The sequence below is a fragment of the Larus michahellis genome, chromosome 9 (assembly GCF_964199755.1).
Source record: "Larus michahellis chromosome 9, bLarMic1.1, whole genome shotgun sequence".
Taxonomy (NCBI): domain Eukaryota; kingdom Metazoa; phylum Chordata; class Aves; order Charadriiformes; family Laridae; genus Larus; species Larus michahellis.
In genome coordinates, this window is record NC_133904.1 from 3,957,868 (window position 1) to 3,976,551 (window position 18,684).

The 18,684-nt window shown below is 43.4% G+C and overlaps 1 protein-coding gene across 2 annotated transcripts in view; it reads right to left on the bottom strand.

Annotated features, from left to right (window-relative positions):
- Positions 1–18,684, bottom strand: part of LRRK1 (leucine rich repeat kinase 1) — an 82,181-nt gene that overhangs the window by 30,126 nt on the left and 33,371 nt on the right. For both annotated transcript variants that reach the window (XM_074602130.1, XM_074602131.1), the window contains 10 exons: positions 16,389–16,615; positions 15,738–15,865; positions 15,310–15,473; positions 14,485–14,622; positions 10,558–10,670; positions 9,342–9,418; positions 5,898–6,027; positions 5,252–5,364; positions 4,172–4,386; positions 1,972–2,136 (listed from right to left, as the gene is read on the bottom strand). In XM_074602130.1, the coding sequence (XP_074458231.1) occupies positions 1,972–2,136; positions 4,172–4,386; positions 5,252–5,364; positions 5,898–6,027; positions 9,342–9,418; positions 10,558–10,670; positions 14,485–14,622; positions 15,310–15,473; positions 15,738–15,865; positions 16,389–16,615 (1,470 nt within the window). The remainder of the gene's footprint in view (positions 1–1,971; positions 2,137–4,171; positions 4,387–5,251; positions 5,365–5,897; positions 6,028–9,341; positions 9,419–10,557; positions 10,671–14,484; positions 14,623–15,309; positions 15,474–15,737; positions 15,866–16,388; positions 16,616–18,684) is intronic.

Below are 18,684 nucleotides of genomic sequence, written 5' to 3' on the forward strand. Positions count from 1 at the left end.
ATGGAATAGATATGAAATAGAGGCAACCTGTTGTGGCAGCTTGACAACAGCAACAAGTGATCTGGGTATTACCGAAGTTCTCCTGCAGAATATGGCTTAATCATCTGCTGCTACTGCGGAGCAGGAAACTGTCAGTTTGGGTTTATGACACCAGGGTTTAATATAAAGGGACTTGCCATGCAGTATTAAGTTGCTACAAGTCAGCTAAATGATGGGAACCATGTCCACCCAGACAAAGGAAAAGACATTACCTTAACCTCTAGCTATAAGATCTAACTTTGATATCCTGAAAAAGGCTAGTTACACTCCAGAATGGATACCTGGGGAAGTTACGCAAACCTTTTCACTGGAGGTACATGGAGAGGTGAGATAAACTGCTAGAAATGTCTAAATCTACTTAACCCTGAATCAGTGCAAAGGAATGGATTAGATGATCTCGTGGTTTCTTCCAACCCTTCCATGATTCTATTACAGGACTGGAACGTATCCAGATTTCAGGGAACATGCTGCCAAATACAACGGGATTGCACAGGCTTAAGCAGGGATCAGCCTGCTGATCCAAATGACTTCGACCACAGAAGAAAATTCAGATGCAGAAACATATGCTTATTTGCAGTCAATCCATTTGTCTCTTACGATGCCCACTGAAATCTCCTAACCTGAACGACACCAAAGTCGAACCCTGTGTAGAGATGGGAGTGATGGCTGTACCATGTCAGACCAAAGGGCCCACTTGGCCTAATATTCTGCCTGGAGGCTAATGAAGGGTATAGGCACAGGGTATATCACATGTAGAGATTTTCCCTGATGCGTTCTCCCAGGATCCAGCAGCCTGCAGCTCGCCAACTTCCCGAGCATGAGTCAGTATCTCTGAATTAACAGCACTTGATGGATTTTTCTACCACCAGTCTGTTTTTTTCAACTTCTGACACCCATAGCCCATCGTAGTTCCAATAAATTCCACAGGTTAGCTATCCGTTGCGTTTAGGATACTTCCTATTGTTTTTCTCAAAGCTACCATCTCACTATTTCATTTGATCTCTCCTAATCCTTCTATTGTAAAAGATCATCAACAAAGACTCCCTTGTGGTTTTCTCCTTACCCCGGTAAGTCTACATGCGGCCCTCCTCATTTGCCTCTTTCCCAGGCTGAAGGGGCCTAATCTATTTAATTGCTGTGCACTCAGAAGCTTTTCCTTACTTTTAACCATCACGTTCATCTTCCTCTGTATCTCTTCTGATGCTACTATCTGCTTGCTGGGATGTATTAAGGAAAAAGGCACATCATACATTTTTGAAATGTCATAATTATGCTTTTGGCTTTGTTACCTAGTTTGGGTTTTTGATTGCTGCTGACCATTAAGCTAACACTTTTGTAACATCAAGATGTTTCTTTTTTGAGAGGCAGTAGCTTTAGGGCCCATTTCTGTGTATGTAATGTTAAGACAGATATAAAAAAAATAATAATTTACATTTAAATTATGTTAACGGTATTACAAAAATCAATCAAGACCAATGAATTCATTGCAGTTCTGAGTCTTAGCTGAGAACTGACTGGGAGATACTCTCTAGCTTAGCTAAATCTGAAGTGTTAAAAGTATAACCTCAAGACTAATGTGCGTCTAACCCATACAAGAAAGAAAATGCTTCAAAACCCCCCTCGGAGCACAGTGTGGTCAAACACTAATTCCAAATTAAGTATGTTCAGCCTTACTTAGCAAGGGTTTATAAATCAGCTTTTGTTTCATTCTCTGATGTGTGTGAGGGAGAATAAAGCAAATGATAAATTTAAACCATTAAATACAACGTTACGCCTACAGCGTAATGGAGAATTAATTCCAAAAGCTATGCAAAATTCATAGCTTGCGGAGTTTTTAAAAGTAGACCAAAAAGAATCTGTAGTATCACATATCTGTGTGCTGAGCTATTACTTGATAAATAGATACCCCAGAGTCCACCAGTGACTTCTTACCTCAATGTTCAGCAACCAGAACTGTAAGTTTGCCACAGCTTCTTCCCCCAGTGCCAAGTTCCATACCACTATGTACAATGCTTTGTCTGTGAAGAAACACTGATTGACTGTAGACATGCTCGCTGGGCCTCCGATATCCCAGACATTGAACTCCACTGAATCAACCTACTTAGACAAAGAGAAGTGTTCAAATCAAACGGTTGCAGTAAATCACAGGGAGATAATAGCTGAAGTATAAACCTACGCCTGCATAATGTATGACACAAGAAGGGTTTCAATGTCCTAATTGTGCCTCCAGGAAAGAAAAATCAACAAGCAATTGTTAAGCGTGGCTACCACTTCCCCACAGGAAATCAAGACTAATTACTTGCTGCTAAAACGATAGAGGTGCCCTTGATGCTGGTAAATCTCCAGTTAATGCTGTGGATTCTCCAGTACAAACAAGGGTCTCATTCTGAGCCCTGTATTTCACTGCATCTTGAATAGGAACTGTTTCATCCTTGTCTGTGCCATGCTCGACAGGACCATTGAAGCTACTTATCTGCCACTGCTATGGGGAACAGGAAACCCCTGCTGAAATCACTTCCACTGAGCTCAGTCCTTAACTGAGCCAAACAGAATATAGATGCTCAGGAGATGGGAAATTTCTCAAGTCTTTCGTAAACACCTCCCGCATGTTGCTCAGAGGCTTCTGACGTGCGTCACACCAGAGATGGGCCAGAATTACAGCCACTGGAAATCAGACTCATTGATTTTCAGGAAAACATGTGAATGGAGGCCTCTCTAGCTTTGCCCTTCTTCCAACTATCCCAGCATCCATTCCTCCGTGCAGCCCCAAAACAGCACTAAGAGGGACTGTAGCTCTTCGCTATAAGTGCTATGCAGGCTCCCAGTTGCAGTAGGAAGCACCTACATACCTTGTAGGCTCTGTCCCTACATCACTTGGCCATGGGGAGGCAAGAAGCCTGTGACTGAGCACAAAAACAAACCTGGCTTCAGCCACCATCCTCAGAGCACCACGTAACACCGAGTGGGCTCTGTTTACTGGTCCAGGTCCAAGTACTGACTGATCCTACACGACAAGTTGCCCTATGAGATTTCAGCAAGGAGCTAAGTATCTCAGTAGAGCTCTGATCTCCTAGCATAGTTCCAGTTTGAAGCCTCCCAGAAACAGCTGGAAGAACTTCCATATTGTTTAAACCAAGCCCTAACTAGCACCAGGACTGTTTTGTTCATTCAAAAGACCTTCAGCTGTGGGTGCTCGTACAGAGGCAGAGACTCAGAGGTAGGGACAAAAGCCCGTTCAGCATCTTGATCCCATACCAGGTCTCTGATGATGTCTAGGTTTTTATTTTATTCAGCTGCTCTTCAACACAAAACACACAAGTCCTGTCTCCCACTAAAGTCTCGTCTGTAGAGTCAGGCTGTGCTTGCTCTTTTTCTTTCTGTCTCTGGCCTGGCACTCTTCGCTGTAGAATAGCTGAACTCAGCAGGCTCCTCCACCCCTTCCAAAACAGTCTGGTGGTCATGGCTCTCACCCAGGAAGGGAGAGCCATGCGTCTGCACACCATCAGCTCTGACAAGACCTCAGGACCTCCATGCTCTAATCCCTGTGTTACTACCCAGGCAGTGGACAGGGCCACCTGCAAATGCTTGAATTAATTTAATGCTGTCCAAATTAGTTCAGCATGGGTTGACACACTCCCTGAATGACCCATCTGAGATTTGGGTGTTTAAGGTATGCCTGACAGCCCCGGATCATACCAAAGGTCAGGCATCCTACCTTCCACCCACCTTCCGCACCCAGGACAGTTTGGTTATCAAGGGAGTCCAGCTTTAGGTACTGATGTCCCATTTTCTGGCCCCAAATGAAAGGACAATCTGCTTTAGAGGAGCTGATTTAAAACATTCTCTCAGAACCAGCGTCCAAAAACCACCCAAGCTGGGAGAACCAGAATTTAGGCAGTCTACACGTGGCTCGCTCCTTTAGGATACAAAGTTGAGTGCTCAGGAAAACAGAATTGCCCTCTAGTGCCAACTGAAAATGAAACAGAGGAATTGTGATGGGTCTAAAGACACGTCATTTGCGAGGTCTGGCTCACAGGTAATGGAAACTCTTCTTTGTAAAGGACAGACAATTTCAGCCCACTGTGGGGCTCAAACATCCCACCGGGGCTAAGGATCTTCGATTGTTTTTCACCTTTGCCTTGTGTCCCACTGGCTTAGGGAGCTCCCATTTTGTTGTACGTATTGTGGCATCACTGTGCATCATCTGAGGGACTTTTCCTGTCTGTAGGATCTCAATCAGCGTCGACTTTCCCTGCCGTGGAGGACCAATGATGATCATCTTCATTAGCTTACACTTCTCAGCTTTGCGCAGCTGTGCTCGTAAGTACGCCAGCACTGTTTTAGGGCCTATGGGGGGAAAAGCGAACAGGCTTTATCTGTGGTTAGCAGTTACAAATGTACATATGTACAGCAGGACCGCACAAAACCTGCTGCTGCAGACACATCAGCTGAATTAATATTTTCCCTGCAGTTTTGCTGTGGGCTGAGACAACCCAGTGAATAAACAAAGAAACCTCTAGTGGACAAACCTGAGACAGAGACCCCAGGAAAAGGTCACTGCTCTGAGTCTCTACAATGGAGCACTGTAAGAAGAAACAAATGCTGTGACTCGTATGCTTCAGAAGCTCAAAGGAAACATAAAATACGAATTTAGTATTGGAAAATACTCAGTTTTTCCTTCTACTTTTATGTTTCCAGTTAAAATTAGATTTAGGCTTCAACAGTGTGCTGGAGAAGGAATAATTCCTAATAACTTTGTTCCCACAGGATTTTCTTATTAAAACACACAAAAAAGAAGACAGTATTGTAATAGATCCAAAAACCTCGCAGCTTACAATAAAGTCACTTCAATGTGACTGACTGCTGATCCTAAACACTTGAGTCTTTACAAAGACCGTCTAAATACTGTAAAATATACACATTCAGGAAGCAAGCCATGGAATTTATCCGGCATGCATACTGCAAATGAAATGTTGCATTTATAAGTCATCATTTTAACATGTGATCTATCTTAAATTCATCATACAGCCAGGGCTCAGCACTGATTATCGAACTTGCAAATATGCGTAAGAGGTTTCCCTAACACAATTCCAGTTAACGGCAACAAGGGCTTGGGAGCACACTGTCTGTTCCTGTTCAGGACCATTAAAAGGAAGTGATTTTCATTATACGTTCAGTCAATTTAATAAAGAACACACAGGATCAGCCTTACCCTCTTTTCTGATCTCTGCAGGAACATTACTGATATTTAGTTCCTCGATATCCAGCTGCCAGAGATTAGCCAGCTGTCCAAGTTCTGGAGGAAGCTCTCGGATACCAGGGTTACTGTACAAAAACAAATAAATCTACCAACAACCAGGCTTTGTGTGTAAGTAGCTGCTCTCACGGACTCTCAGATTACACTATTCTCTCCTTGCAGAAATCTTCCATTAACATTTTAATAAGACTACTCAGCACTTTAATAGTAATTTCCATCCTAAAAGTGATGTATAACCTCAATTTATCCTCTGGGGCAGACAAGCATAATCATCTTTACTGGATAGTTGAGGAAATAAAGGCAAAAATGATGAGTTATTGACTCTAATGCTATAGAAGCTGACAGCAAAAAGCCAGAATGAACTGGAGGCACATTAGATTCCCAGGCCTGTGTTCAAAGCATTAGATCATCTTCCCTAATTCAAAAGGCCAGCCTCCCCCTTATCTAAAGCAAATGATGGGCCCAGTTCTAACAAGGGGCTGATTATTCCCAACTTTTTGATTCAAAAGCGCTGGACATCTGGGGTGGGGCTCTACAGAAGACTGGTCACTAAAACAACATGGAAATAATACTGCATAGCTTTTCCAGGACATGGACTTACTTTCCTAAATAAAGTTCTGTTAAACCTTTCAGAAGGCAAACGGACTGTGGGACGGAGTCCAGCTGATTGTCGTTCAGATAAAGGACTTCCAGAGAATCACTCAGAAATGCTGGAAACTCCAAAAAAGGACCTGGAACAAGACAGGAAACAAACTGCACCTTTAAAACATAACAAGCACCAAGGCTCTGGACCGAGAGCCTCCACCGTAACTTTGTAGGCAGGACATGAGGTTCTTGCCAAGGAGCCACCACGAAGCAACAGCAGAAAAAGCAAACAGCCTTCAACGGTGATCAAACATAAATGCTCACATCTCAATTTTTTAAAAAATCATGGTGATAGGTGTGTTTGAAGGTGACAGTCTCCAGCACTTCTGGGGTGTTGAGGGAGGAACTCCAGGCCTGCCAAGATGACTGTATGTCAGAGGATGAGTGGCGTTATATTTCTTGCTCTTGAATAGCTGGTAATACCTTGTGAACTGCCCCTATTCTAGCCTAACAGCTGGCAGTGAAAGGGCATACCAAGGGCACAAGTCGCTGTCAACATGTTTTTCCCATGTTGCCTGAGAAAAGCCAGAAGCCAGTCAGAATTTATGTTCAGGCCCCCACACTGCATCCTGGAGCAACTTATGGTGAATCAAAGTCAATAATAACGGAGAATAAAACCCAAACTGCAGCTGACAGACCTATGTTGCCTCTAAAACGCTTTTGCATGTGCCCCTCCGTTCTGTTTTACACCGCAAGGTCTCAGGGCACTTCAGACTTCCTACATGCCTGAGCAGTAACTGGCGTATTTTGGGAGCAACCCAAGCAATAATAGCAACAACTGCATGGCTGAGTTGCTGCTGCTGGAGAGGTTCAAACAAAGGGAAATTCAGCTGGTTCCAAAGAGCATCATTTCACTTCACAAATTACCCCTGGGACAGCAGCATGAAAAACTGCCATGAATTGTGTTGCTGTCTTAAGAGCATCACATGTATCCACCAAGAAGCATCCCAAAGTCAAGGAAAACTAGGCCACATAGGGACAAGCAGATTCTGAGTCTCTGATTAGGAAAGTACAATCAGCACCATCTGCTGCCTCCACGGTCAATGCAAGCAGCTCCCTGAGATGCAAGACACAGCCTTCCTCAAGGATAGGACAGCTGCACTTCCACCAAGATCTCTTCTTACAGAGAAGACTTGAGGAACGGTAACTAGACTTGCCCGAAAAAGGGGGGAGGGAAAAAAAAAAAAAAAAAAGAAAATGGAAGAGGTTTTCTCCAGAGAAAATTCCCCAGTTCTAACATTACCAGCATTTTAAGCCTGAGCTATGATCAGAAAGGGAGTAAGATAGAGCCCCACTGTCTGCAGGGGTGTTTCATATACGTGACAGGACTGCCTGCTGTGGGCAGGGTGTCACAGTCTGCCTTTGAGTTTTGAAATAAAAAATCATCTTTGGGATTATTTTAGGAGAACAGCAGGCTTATTCATGGATTCAATTCACTTCCTTTCTGGCTCATCGCTAGACTTAAACTTTTCATTGTTCCTCTTCAGCACACACCTAGGCACAGACAGATTTAGTCCCTCTTGGACACGTAGGAGCAAACACCTAAAATAGTAGCAATGCTCTCAATTCAGCAAAAAATCCCAGGTGGAAAGGAGCGGACTATATTGGAAGCAAGCTCAAGGTGTTTATGAATTGTAATTATTTATTCATGAGTTATTTACGATTTCTCTGGCTTGAGCTCAAATTTTCTTTTAAAGAACTGTAGAAAAATTAAAACCAATCCCATCTTGAAAATGTATTTTTGGATGAGTAAACGACACCAACACCACATGCGCGTGCAAGAAGTTATTCTGAGATTTATCAATCAAGTATGGTGAGCGTCCATAAATTATTCTCTTTAAATAATCTAGACTTAAGTAAATAGCTTTGTTGGTAAAATCATATGAAAACCTGCCCCCCACCTCGCTAGGAGATTTCTGTGAGCAGCTGATGTACTCCAGCTTCTGTTTTCTCTTGATTTCTTTAAATTCTTGGCCACATCTCTAGTCTCACCAAGCTATACTTGGCAGAGGAACAGAGAGAAAAAGATGAGCTGGCTTTGCTCTGTCTCTGTGGCTATTCAACCATGGCACCAGCCAGGTGGGCTACTCTGTGCCCTCCTGCAAGCTGCGGCAACCTCAGGCAGCTCAAAGTGGCACCAGGGTATTATGTGCCAAGGCTTTTCAAATGGTACTAATGCAGAGCCCATCCTCTCCTCCTGTACGTAGAGGGGTTATGCCAGTTTGCAGCATGTAGAAATTCCCATTAGGACAGCAATTCCCTTTTATAGGCTGGTTTTAGCTGCCTTTGCCCGCTGCTCCTGCCCTTCTCTCCCCGTTGGGAAATGCTGCTGTAGCACTTCACGGAGAAGCTCTGGGGATATGTCAGGCTACACAAATTCGCAAGATTCAGACTCCTTTTCCAATTCTTCCATGTTCGGGATTTCACTGATGTCACAGCATTTCTACTTCCATTTCCTATTTGCAAAACAATGCAGACCAACCCCTTCTCCTTAGGGTGCACGTACAGGACTTGATGCAGAGCAACCTCTACTTCCACAGACAGAAAAATGAGGTAGGATTAGCCCTGCCTGGAGGTCCAGCTAGAACTTCTGCCTCCCAGATGAGCAGACTGGAGGTAGCTATGGCTGTGCTTGGTGTATTTACCAGTTTTGCCTATTCACATTGACCTGAGATCATGGACAATTATTTTCAGGGGAACTGAGGAAAGCATTTGCTGCTCTCCCTCCCCCAGGCAGCTGAGGGCTGCTCAGATGTGCGTCATGAAGACGCCAGCTCTATTCCACTCTGCGATTTGCAAAGAATGCTTTAGAGCAAGCCATTCTTCAGGCAGTCGAGAATGAGAAAGCTCTCCAAGTGCTTTAAAATAAAACAAACAAAAAGAAATGCAGATGAATCCCACAGAGAGCAGGAAGCAGTGCGAATATCTTCAGATATTCCTTTGTTCTCTCTGGGATTTCACGTGCACTAATCCAGAACTTCTCTTCTGCTCTGCCCCAAACTGTGGATGCAAATCACAGAGACAGGGGAAAACATGCAATTTACAAATTCAGCAACAGAAACAATCCTGAGAGTAATAAGACTAATTATGGGTCGATTTCCCTTCAACATATCAGTTAGTGCTCTGGCTAAAAAGAATAACCTTAAAGAAAAGAATAAAAGCTCAGTGAAAGAAACAGGTTTCACTCATTTTTCATCTTTCTATATGTTGACAGTACCAATCAGCTGCACCATTTCTTTAGAAACATTTTTTCCTCTTAATTTAAATGCTGTTGCACTTAAAATTGCAGATGAATTTACACCGATTTCCCTCCAGACAAACTCCATGTTCCTGCTGCTTCACAGCTCACCTGGCATTCTCAGCACTTGCTTCCCCGCATTTCCACTGCCGTGGACCTTACCTGCCTCTGGGCCGCAGCGCACCCTGTTCTTCGTGGTGAAAAAGGGAATCCGCTTTGTTTTAAATCCCTCGTCACTCCTGCATGCAAAACAAAATGGTGACGTGGAGAAAAAAGCTCAGACACAGCAGTTGAGCATGCCGCCTGAGTTGCGTGCCTGGGACATCATGCGGTGCAGAGTTTGGCTCCACTCAGGGCTGCGGGATTCACAGCACAGCTCTTACAGGTTCCCATCTGCTTTGGAGAGATGGGATTGAAACCCGCTGTGCAATCACAGAGCTAAACTCCACCAACACTTGTCCAGGCCCAATGGTTTTCTTCTGGCAAATTAACAGAGCTCTGCAAGGCTGCACTTTCAGCTCCCAGGGCAAGAGCACTTGACCCCCGGCTTTATGGGTGTCAAGGTTAAGTAGGCTGTCAAACAGCAGATTGAACAAGCTTCACGAGAAGCGCCGAAGAACCGACCCGCTTCCATTCCCAGCTCTCACCACAGAGTCTCTGAGAAGATGACCCAACAACACAACTCCGGAAATGCACTGAGAGATCCAAAAACCAACCATCTGTCTTTCGCAATTGACACAGCAACTCATAAGGACACCAGAAAAACTGCTAGACAGGCACCCAAATGAGAAGACAGAAGTAGGACACAATTCAGTGCAGTTCCGGAGAAGACAAGCGACCTTTAACTCTCTATGTTGAACATCCCTATTGTAATTTTTAAATAGAAGAACATCACTCTTTCATTGGATGACCTTATTAACGTCAGTCTTCTCTATGAACTTGCAGCTGGTTACACTTCCATTTAAAAAACAAAGATTTTTCATTTTTTCCAAAACAATACTCCCACACTAACTACAAACTGCAGTCCAGCCAGATGGTTTATGGTTAAGATACGCTTCTCCCAAACTAGTATTTGTAGTGATGAACCACACACTGGGTTAAAGAAATTTCTACGCGCTCTGAAATTAAACTGCCATTATCAGTAATCTATCCACTTAATAAATGATATAGCGTGCTAAACGCCCGAAGAATCCATAAAGGATAATTCATCACTGTCACAGACACACAATATACTTAGAGACATGGTATGTGGGTATCAATGCCTTCTATGCAGGTAATTAATTCACTACTGACACCCTTTGTATTACACGAGGGATCGGGTTTGCTATTATTTCTTCAGCTTTTGTTTTCTCAGACAAAATTTGAAAGAAACACTTACTTCCCAAGTTGGTTTTTTGAAAGATCCAGAGATTTAAGTTGTTTGCAATTCCACTTATCTTGCGAAGGCAATGTAACTAACTGATTTCCCAGCAGCTTCAGGGACACCAAAGCCTGAAAGAGGAATAGCCTTTAATTAGAAGACAGAGTCCATCAAACACATAGAAAGAAGTTGTTTTAGCATGGCTATTAAATAACAGAAACATGAAGAAAGCACATCTTACTCATCAGAACACCCTGTCCGTGCTGCCTAGCATGCAAACATTTCCTTCTCGTCTCCAGCAAGTATATTTTCTCCACGAAGCAACGCCGCTATTAGTTCTGGGAGATTATTAGTCTACTTGCTGACAGATTCAATTGGAAACAACCCATTTAAGAGGATATTTTACTTTTAGTGGAGGAAGCCTTTCCAAATGGAAAAGAACAGTATGATTTACCTACATAGTATGCCACATAGGGATGAGAAGTCTTACACGTGCGTGCAAGCCAGCGCCAGAGTGGGCTTACACCTATTCCGTACGCATAAAAATCAACGTGCAAGATGTGAACTATTTCACACAAGGCAATTTTTTAATTGCTTTGTTATTAGATGCCTATTAAAATGAAAAGGATTTCTATTAACTTTATATATATATATAAACTTATATACACTTGTATTAACTTTTTAAGATTTATACAAGTTACCTATCTGCTTTTTCTTTCCTCACACCAGAGAAAGAAATTTTAAAAACAGGAATTGAAGCGGATTTGTACAGTTGACACCATACAGATAGGACTAGGCTACAAATACCATGAATAAGGTTAAACACAAGCTCTCCTTTGAATTTAACTGAAATAGAAAAGAAAAAAAATGCAGTTCACATTCAGATTTGTAAAGTTTCTGCTCTTCTATTTGCCTTTAAAAATAATGTCGAGGCCCAAATGATCTTGGTCATTTGGTTGAAAATCCAACTTCCCACTGAAAAACAGTCTTCTATGTAGAGTTTCCAACCAGGTTTATTCTGCAAGTCCCCCCGTGAAAAGAGATACAAGCAGAACGTTGGCTGAATTATCTCGTGCCATAAGTACAGCGGTATTAATGAATTATACCCCATGGAAATCATGTTTTACCAGCAGAGACTCCAGCTTCAAGTGTGTTAAATGTTTTATGTGCTCCACATAATATAAAAGGTTTATGCCCCTTTTCATCAAGCAGGATTAACAGCGTCTCATGAAGCCAGCCTGTTGGCCTTCCTCCCCTTTTCTCAGATTGGAAAAATATGAGGTATCCATGTGACATAAACGACGGTCAACCAGCAGCTGCTGGAATGGCAATTACCATGCACGACGCTCCCTCTAGTGATAAGAGAGGGGCAGAACTGGGTCTTGGTGGGACTCGGGGAAGGTAAAGAAAAATATAAAAGTGCAGATACACGGAGCGAACCTTTACAGGAAAGGGTTGGAAAACTGTGCAAACTGTAAAACCCTCCACCCTCCCTGCCACTCGCATCTTGACAGCCAACGCTTTTATCATCATCTGGCTTAAACCTCCCGCTGGAAGGAAGGCCCAGTCCTCCCTTGGTGCCTGGTGTCGAGCTCTCTCCAAGTATCAGCATGGGGCTGTTCAATGACAATGCTTCAAACTCCTCTCCCGAAATATCCCTGAGCAGGGGACGGGAGGAAAGGGAGGCTACACGTTCCAGAATTAGCACAAACTTTGTTCTGTGTGGTCTAGCTGGGGTGCTTCATTTTCAGTCAACTGTATCCATGTTACATGCCCCCCACAAACGCTGACAAAGGCCACTCTCCGGGAGAGCCAAGAGCCTGGTGAGATTATATGCAATGCTTATGTGCCTGCTCCGCGGGGGAAAAATTAGTGACTTTCAACTGGTTGTGGCTCTTCGTGACTGTAATTCTGGAGATCACTAGTCCTCATTTTGCAATTGCCTCTTCTTTCTCATCTCTAACTTCTCCATTTTTGCTGCCTTTCAGGAAGAGAATGGGTGCCTCCAGAAGTGAGACAAGGTAGCAGACGGCAACTTCCTTCAAACCTACTGCCGCACCATGCAAAAAGGGCTCTGGTGCGTTAGGTTATACCAGAGGGAAGGAACCGCAGCATACAGATTAGGCTGCCTTGGTCAGCTTGCGACGTGGAAAAGCTGACCAGACTCTTACCAGAATACTTCCACCCAGGGAGGGTCAGGTCTCTTCAAGAGAAGCAAACTAGTCTAGTCTAAGGCATGGCTTGGAGCATATACAGTTGGTTCCTTTAGCAGGCAACAGATGGGAAAACTGAGAAGGCCTCTGCTCCTTTTAACACCACATTTCTAGTATATACATCATATTAGCAACTGTGAGCTGGTCCTAGCCTTAAGACCCCTCCACAAACCAAGCAGAGGCCAGTGATAAACTACACGTCCCCCCAGCCTAGGTCAGAGACATGCTTTCAAGTCAGAGGCCTCCTCTGCTTTCAGCTTTTCCCAGGGAGAAGACAATCCACTGCTGTTCCTACGTGATAATGGAACACACAATGTTTCCTACATGATATGTAGGAACATGTTACTGTCCATTTCTTCCCCTTTCCACATCTACTTCTGGAGAGGGCTGGAGTGCGAGTGCAGCCCTATTCACCGACACAAACTCTACAACCAAGGAGTAGCCCAAGCCAGGGCTGATCTAGGCATGGGCTTTCACCTTCTATTTGCTCACCGTGCTCTAGCCGTTGGGGCACTGAAAATGCCTGCTGTTTATTTCCTTTATGAAAGTAAGGCTGAAGATATATGGATAAGAACTGGCACTATTTAGGGCAGACAAAGGTCGCTAACTTTGAAGACAGCCCATCAGCAGAGATTGCACTGAGGTCTTCTCTGATGCTCTGTACTTGTGCCTTCGGGTCCCTCTGCAGCCTCTGAGCTGTGGCACCTGAAAAAATGTGCCCTTGAAGCACCATCTAGTGTTTAATATCTGTCATGGTAGCTCCCACCCACTGGGCTCATTTTTAATGTATTCAGAAAAAACAAGTTTCAGAGACAATAGTCCATAGGATTGTTCATTCTGTTTCAGGAGAAATGCCAATTGAAAACAAATGGTTACCAGAAAGCAAAGCCAAATCTGCAGGGATCATCAAAAACAACTGAGGGAGCAAATGACCTTCAGCACTCTTCTTCCAAGCAGAAGGCAAGAGACACCTTTGCAGTAGACTCCCAAGGCCCAAACTGGATGTGAGTATGAACCACCACTTCTGCATCCTTCCCACACAGTCCAGTGGTGAAAATCATGAAACTTCTGCACAAGATTTACCTCTGCTTCTACCACCATGACCCTGAGTTTCACATTCTGGAAAGGAAGCTTGGAGGAAACCCCCAAGTTCTGCTTCGTTTCATGTCGAAACCATGTGAAGCCACAAATTCTGAAGAATTTGAAGTAAAACTATGGATCTCTGACGTCCACTGGCAAGAATTATTTAATCTGCACAAGCTTAAAGACAAGGGAGATGCCAACTAGCATTGTTCAGGGCATTCAAACATGCTATTTTCAGCATAGAAAGATTAATCTTTAATTACACAACACTGGTGTGACAGATTAAGAAAAACCACTGCTATTTGTGAGTGCACTTGAGAACATCTATATTTCAGTGGCTGGAGCTTGCAGCTACTTGCAGCAGTTGTCTTCCAAACTGTATTCCTAAAATCTGAAAACCACAGACATCCAAAGTGTTCTCAGAAGATCTGTCAAAAGCCAGATATCACATCACACTGGATGGACAAGGTCCCGTTTGCAGTCATTCAGGAGGTTATGGGCCGCTCAGAGGCTCCGTGCAATTGCTGTGTTCATCAACTCAAAACAGTAGGTAGTCTCCTACCTTAATCAGGCAGCCACTGCTACGACTTTGAGGTATTTGAACAGGTATTACAAGAAGTACTGTGAAGTAGGAAGAAATGACACTTACTTCAAGCTGGAAGAGTCCCAGTGGAACTTCTTTTAGTGAGTTCTCAGAAAAATCCACTTCTCTGAGGTGATTCTTCCAGAAAACAGTCAATGTGTCAGGTAGAAATTCCAGTGAGTTTTTACATGCTTTACAGCATTTCTGGAAAACACAAAAGAAAAAACACCCACAGAGTAGTAATCATCTCTTTAAATAATGAGGTATATCAGCTGTCACATGTTTAAGGCTTTAATAAATTCATTCTAGGTGATCTCTTTATATATTTTGATCCAGATAAATCATTGTGCATGCAGACACATAGGATTTGCTGAGGAAATGCACTCACTCAATCGACGGGGAAATTCTTTGGCGGGCAAAAAGTATTTCAAAAGTTATTTAGAAAATTATCCCCATTTGCTTTTCAGCCATAAACGAACACCTCAAAGTACACCGCTCTCCTGCTATCCCTGTGATAGTGAGGAATCAAGTCACAGGGACGGGTGGATATAGATGCCCTAGTTAGCCGTGGGTTTGGGCAAAGTTAACTTTGAATGAAGGCTGAATGTTCTGTAAAATGATCCTAACAAAACTCCTGCTCATATGAACTACAGAGAAAACGAATACATCCAAGTAAGGCATGTGTTCCACCAATGCCATCAACATGGTGAGAACATGGTAGAACCTCAGAAAGACTTGCTCTGAGATCAATAAACCAAATCAGGCAGGGGCACTCCTACAGAAACAGAACAGCCCAAGACGTCTGACAGCTTTTTAAGTGTTACAGTAGATATTTTGCATTGTTTCAACAGCTTTTTCAGCCTCTGACTCTGTCAGAGCAATTCAACTTACCAAGGGGCAGGCCCAGGGATCTGGAAACACTTTCAGCTGATTTCTGGAAACATTCAGTATGTTTAGGGACTTGAAGCAGTATAGAAAAACCGTTGGAAGTTCCACCAACCTGTTGTCAGAGACGTCAAACTCCTGCAGCTTTCTTAAACCAATCCAATTAGTTGCTAGAAAACACAAAACATTGTGGACTTGGTGTAAGCACGACAGCAGTCTGATACAGCAAGATACTGCATACTTGCTAGATAAGGGCCAAAGGATTTAATGAGTGCTAAAAAACAACCAGGCCTTTTTATGTACTTTGGACAACGAATTGAGAGATGTTAAGCATCTCTAGTTATTACTGGTTTTAAGTCATTATTATAACAGTTTGGTGTTCTCCCTTACAAATCAGGCCTTGAAACGTAGGCATAACACTGGACAGTACGTACTGTTTTCCTCGTCAAATAACTTCTCCATATAGTTTTTGGAAGCAATGAGTTTTTTAAGGTTTTTAAGATGTAGGAATCCAGAAGGGAGAGTAGAGAGCCTGTTGCTGGATACGTCAACCTCGAGTAACCTGCGAGTACAGAAGATACCCAGTCAGGCATCAATAAAATGCTAGCAAAGACTCCTGTTGCCAGAGACATCTATTTTACCAGGATAGCTTTAGATCTGAATGAAAGCAGCTGCAATGTACTCTCACAAGGCAAAGCAAAAAACCCTTGTTAGAAAATTAACCCTTCCAGGGAGCAGGCAGAAGCAGTCTGAACAGACAGCAGATCAGATAACTGATACGAGCCAGTAAGTGTCAATCTGAGTCAGCTCAGGGCTTAGACTTAGAGGAGTGGGGCTCACCAGAACTGGAGAAAAGCAGAAGCAACATGAGACAATAGAGGAATTCAATTGTCCTGACAACTAACTTGGAAACACTGAAAGTGCAAAGGGGCAAATCTTAAGTTAAACCTTGCAGCAGACAGAAAATAAACCAAGAAGCTCCTGCATAAGCTCTTCACTTATGCATCTTCACACAAGCACAACTGACTCATCTGCACCTGCTCTCCATATGGGTTCAGTTTGCTGTAGGCATCCAGCGCACACACCTTGTACATATAATTTCATCGGATGACTGTATGCTGGGTAACTCCGTCAGTTGATTGTCAGCCAGGCTGAGCTTCCTGAGGTTTATCAGGCCCCATGGGATCACGGACGGAAGGGAGACCAGGCAGTTGGCAGAGAGATCGAGCTCAGTTATCTGACAGGAGATATCAATCAGCCAATCCAGATCCACCCAGGGCAGTTTGAGGTTTGACCAGTTCACACATAAAGCCTACATATGTCAAAGAAAGAAGAGAAAACCACGTTAGTAAAATCCCAGTTGCTCTTGGCCTGTGTTACACCACTGAGAATCTGGCAGATCACAGAACAGACCATAAATATTTCGCTCACTTTCCAATCTGCTTCTAGGAATTAAACTGACTCAGAGATTAAATCATGCCTGGATATCAGCAGCCCCCACCATATAACTGCTCCGTGATCTCACTCCAAAGACCACAAGCAAGCCCAAGCAGGGGACCTGGACTTCTTCACCAGTCCGTACACAAGCTCCAGTGTGCCCCACAAAGGGCGAGCTGCCCTTCTCTGAAACCAGCACCCTCATGCGAGAGCTGGACAGACTCTAACGCTTTGTTCATCCAACAACATGCAGTGAGTTTCCACGGGGCTGGGCTCCCTGCCCCACCAGATGCATTCACACCCTCGGCTAGCAGCATGAGACGGCCAGATCATGGAAATCTATCTTAAACCCAGACTCCACAGCCCAAACCCCACTCTGTCTCTCAGACAGGGTCTGCATCACTGCTCAGATCTCCACATGACTCTGAACACCACCACGGGCCAGGCAGGTCCAGAGGAACCCCTGAGGAACAGTCCACGTCTGAAATGCTGGTGGATCGTTGCTTGTGCATCTGTAGAGACAGATCTGCCGAGTGTGGTAGTGACTACTTATCAGGCAGCCTGTTGCTGGAATAATTGATATATGCCCAGGCACTGCTCTTCCATCCTAAATCTTCCAACAACAAGCTCCCAAATCGTTCCGGGCAAGTTTTAGGTCTTGCAAAGGAACATCTGGGAAAGGCAAGGAAAGGCAGACACCCTCTTGTAAAGCATTTCTAAACACTAGAAATTTGCTCAGTATCATTTAGGAAGATATTTTAACATCCGAGATATGATTTTGGCAGTTGCCTCCTTTCTAGATAATGTTCTGCTGCTTTTGACAGTAAGACGAGGAAGTCGTTTCATCTTCTTTTGGAAAAAAAAACAGAAGTTGTTGTGAAAGGCAGAATGACTTATTTCAGGCTCCAGCTTAGACAGAAGAAAACATGAACACATAACAGTCATCAATGCAAGTAAACAACCCAAGGCTTCATTTTCAAGCTCACCTCATTGTGTTCCAATGAGATCTATGTTCCAAAATACACATTTTCAAAATGCATCCCTAAACATTTTCATAAGCTCAGTGGTTTTGATGTAACTCATCCCACAGACAGCCTCAATGAAGTGATCCTTAATTCTCCACCAGGAGGCAGCAAGGACCCAACAACAAACCTAATTTGCTTTCCCATTCCCAGTATTTAGCTCTTAAGACTTTTAACTCCAATTTTAAAATTAAAAGGAATATACTTCTGGGAAGGGAGAGAAGAGAAAACAAAGATCCATCTCAAATGCTTGTTTGAGACTCAGAATTCCAAGTAATGTAGATCACACAGTTGAAATGTCTAGGAGAATGGAGTAAAGGCTAAGCACAAACAGTTGCACTCTTAAGAAATTGACAGTAGTTGTATTTAGTGCAGACATAGTGCTTTCAAATGTTCGCTAGTGAAGGCTCAGGACAGCCCTGCAAATATGAATGGAAATATAATGCCCATTGTATCACTGGGGAAACCAAGGCAGAGAGTACAAGCTGTTTGTCTAAAGCTACGTTCACGGTCATGCCACAAGGCATCCATATAAAACACAGCAAGCCAGCAGCAACAAGAAATCAAATTAAGCAGAGTATCCACATCTACTGCAAAATATACAGTACCTAATGGGAGTTACACTGTACAGCTTTCACACTGGCACTAAATATATTCTGCTTTATTGTTAGATTTTCCTAGTCTATATATTTAACAGATGCCTGCTTACAAACTCATGTTTTAAATTCTGTATGTAGTTCTCTCTAATTTTTTCTTCATCTGCAACAGCCCTAGACTGAGCTTGTTTACAACACCGGACAGCAATCAGTTATGATTTATGGTAATAAAAAGAGTATAAACCCACAGGTCAGATTCCCTTTTCCATCCCTAGCTACCTGACACTTCAGGGATGGGGTACTGATGCTAACGGATGGGAAGGTCT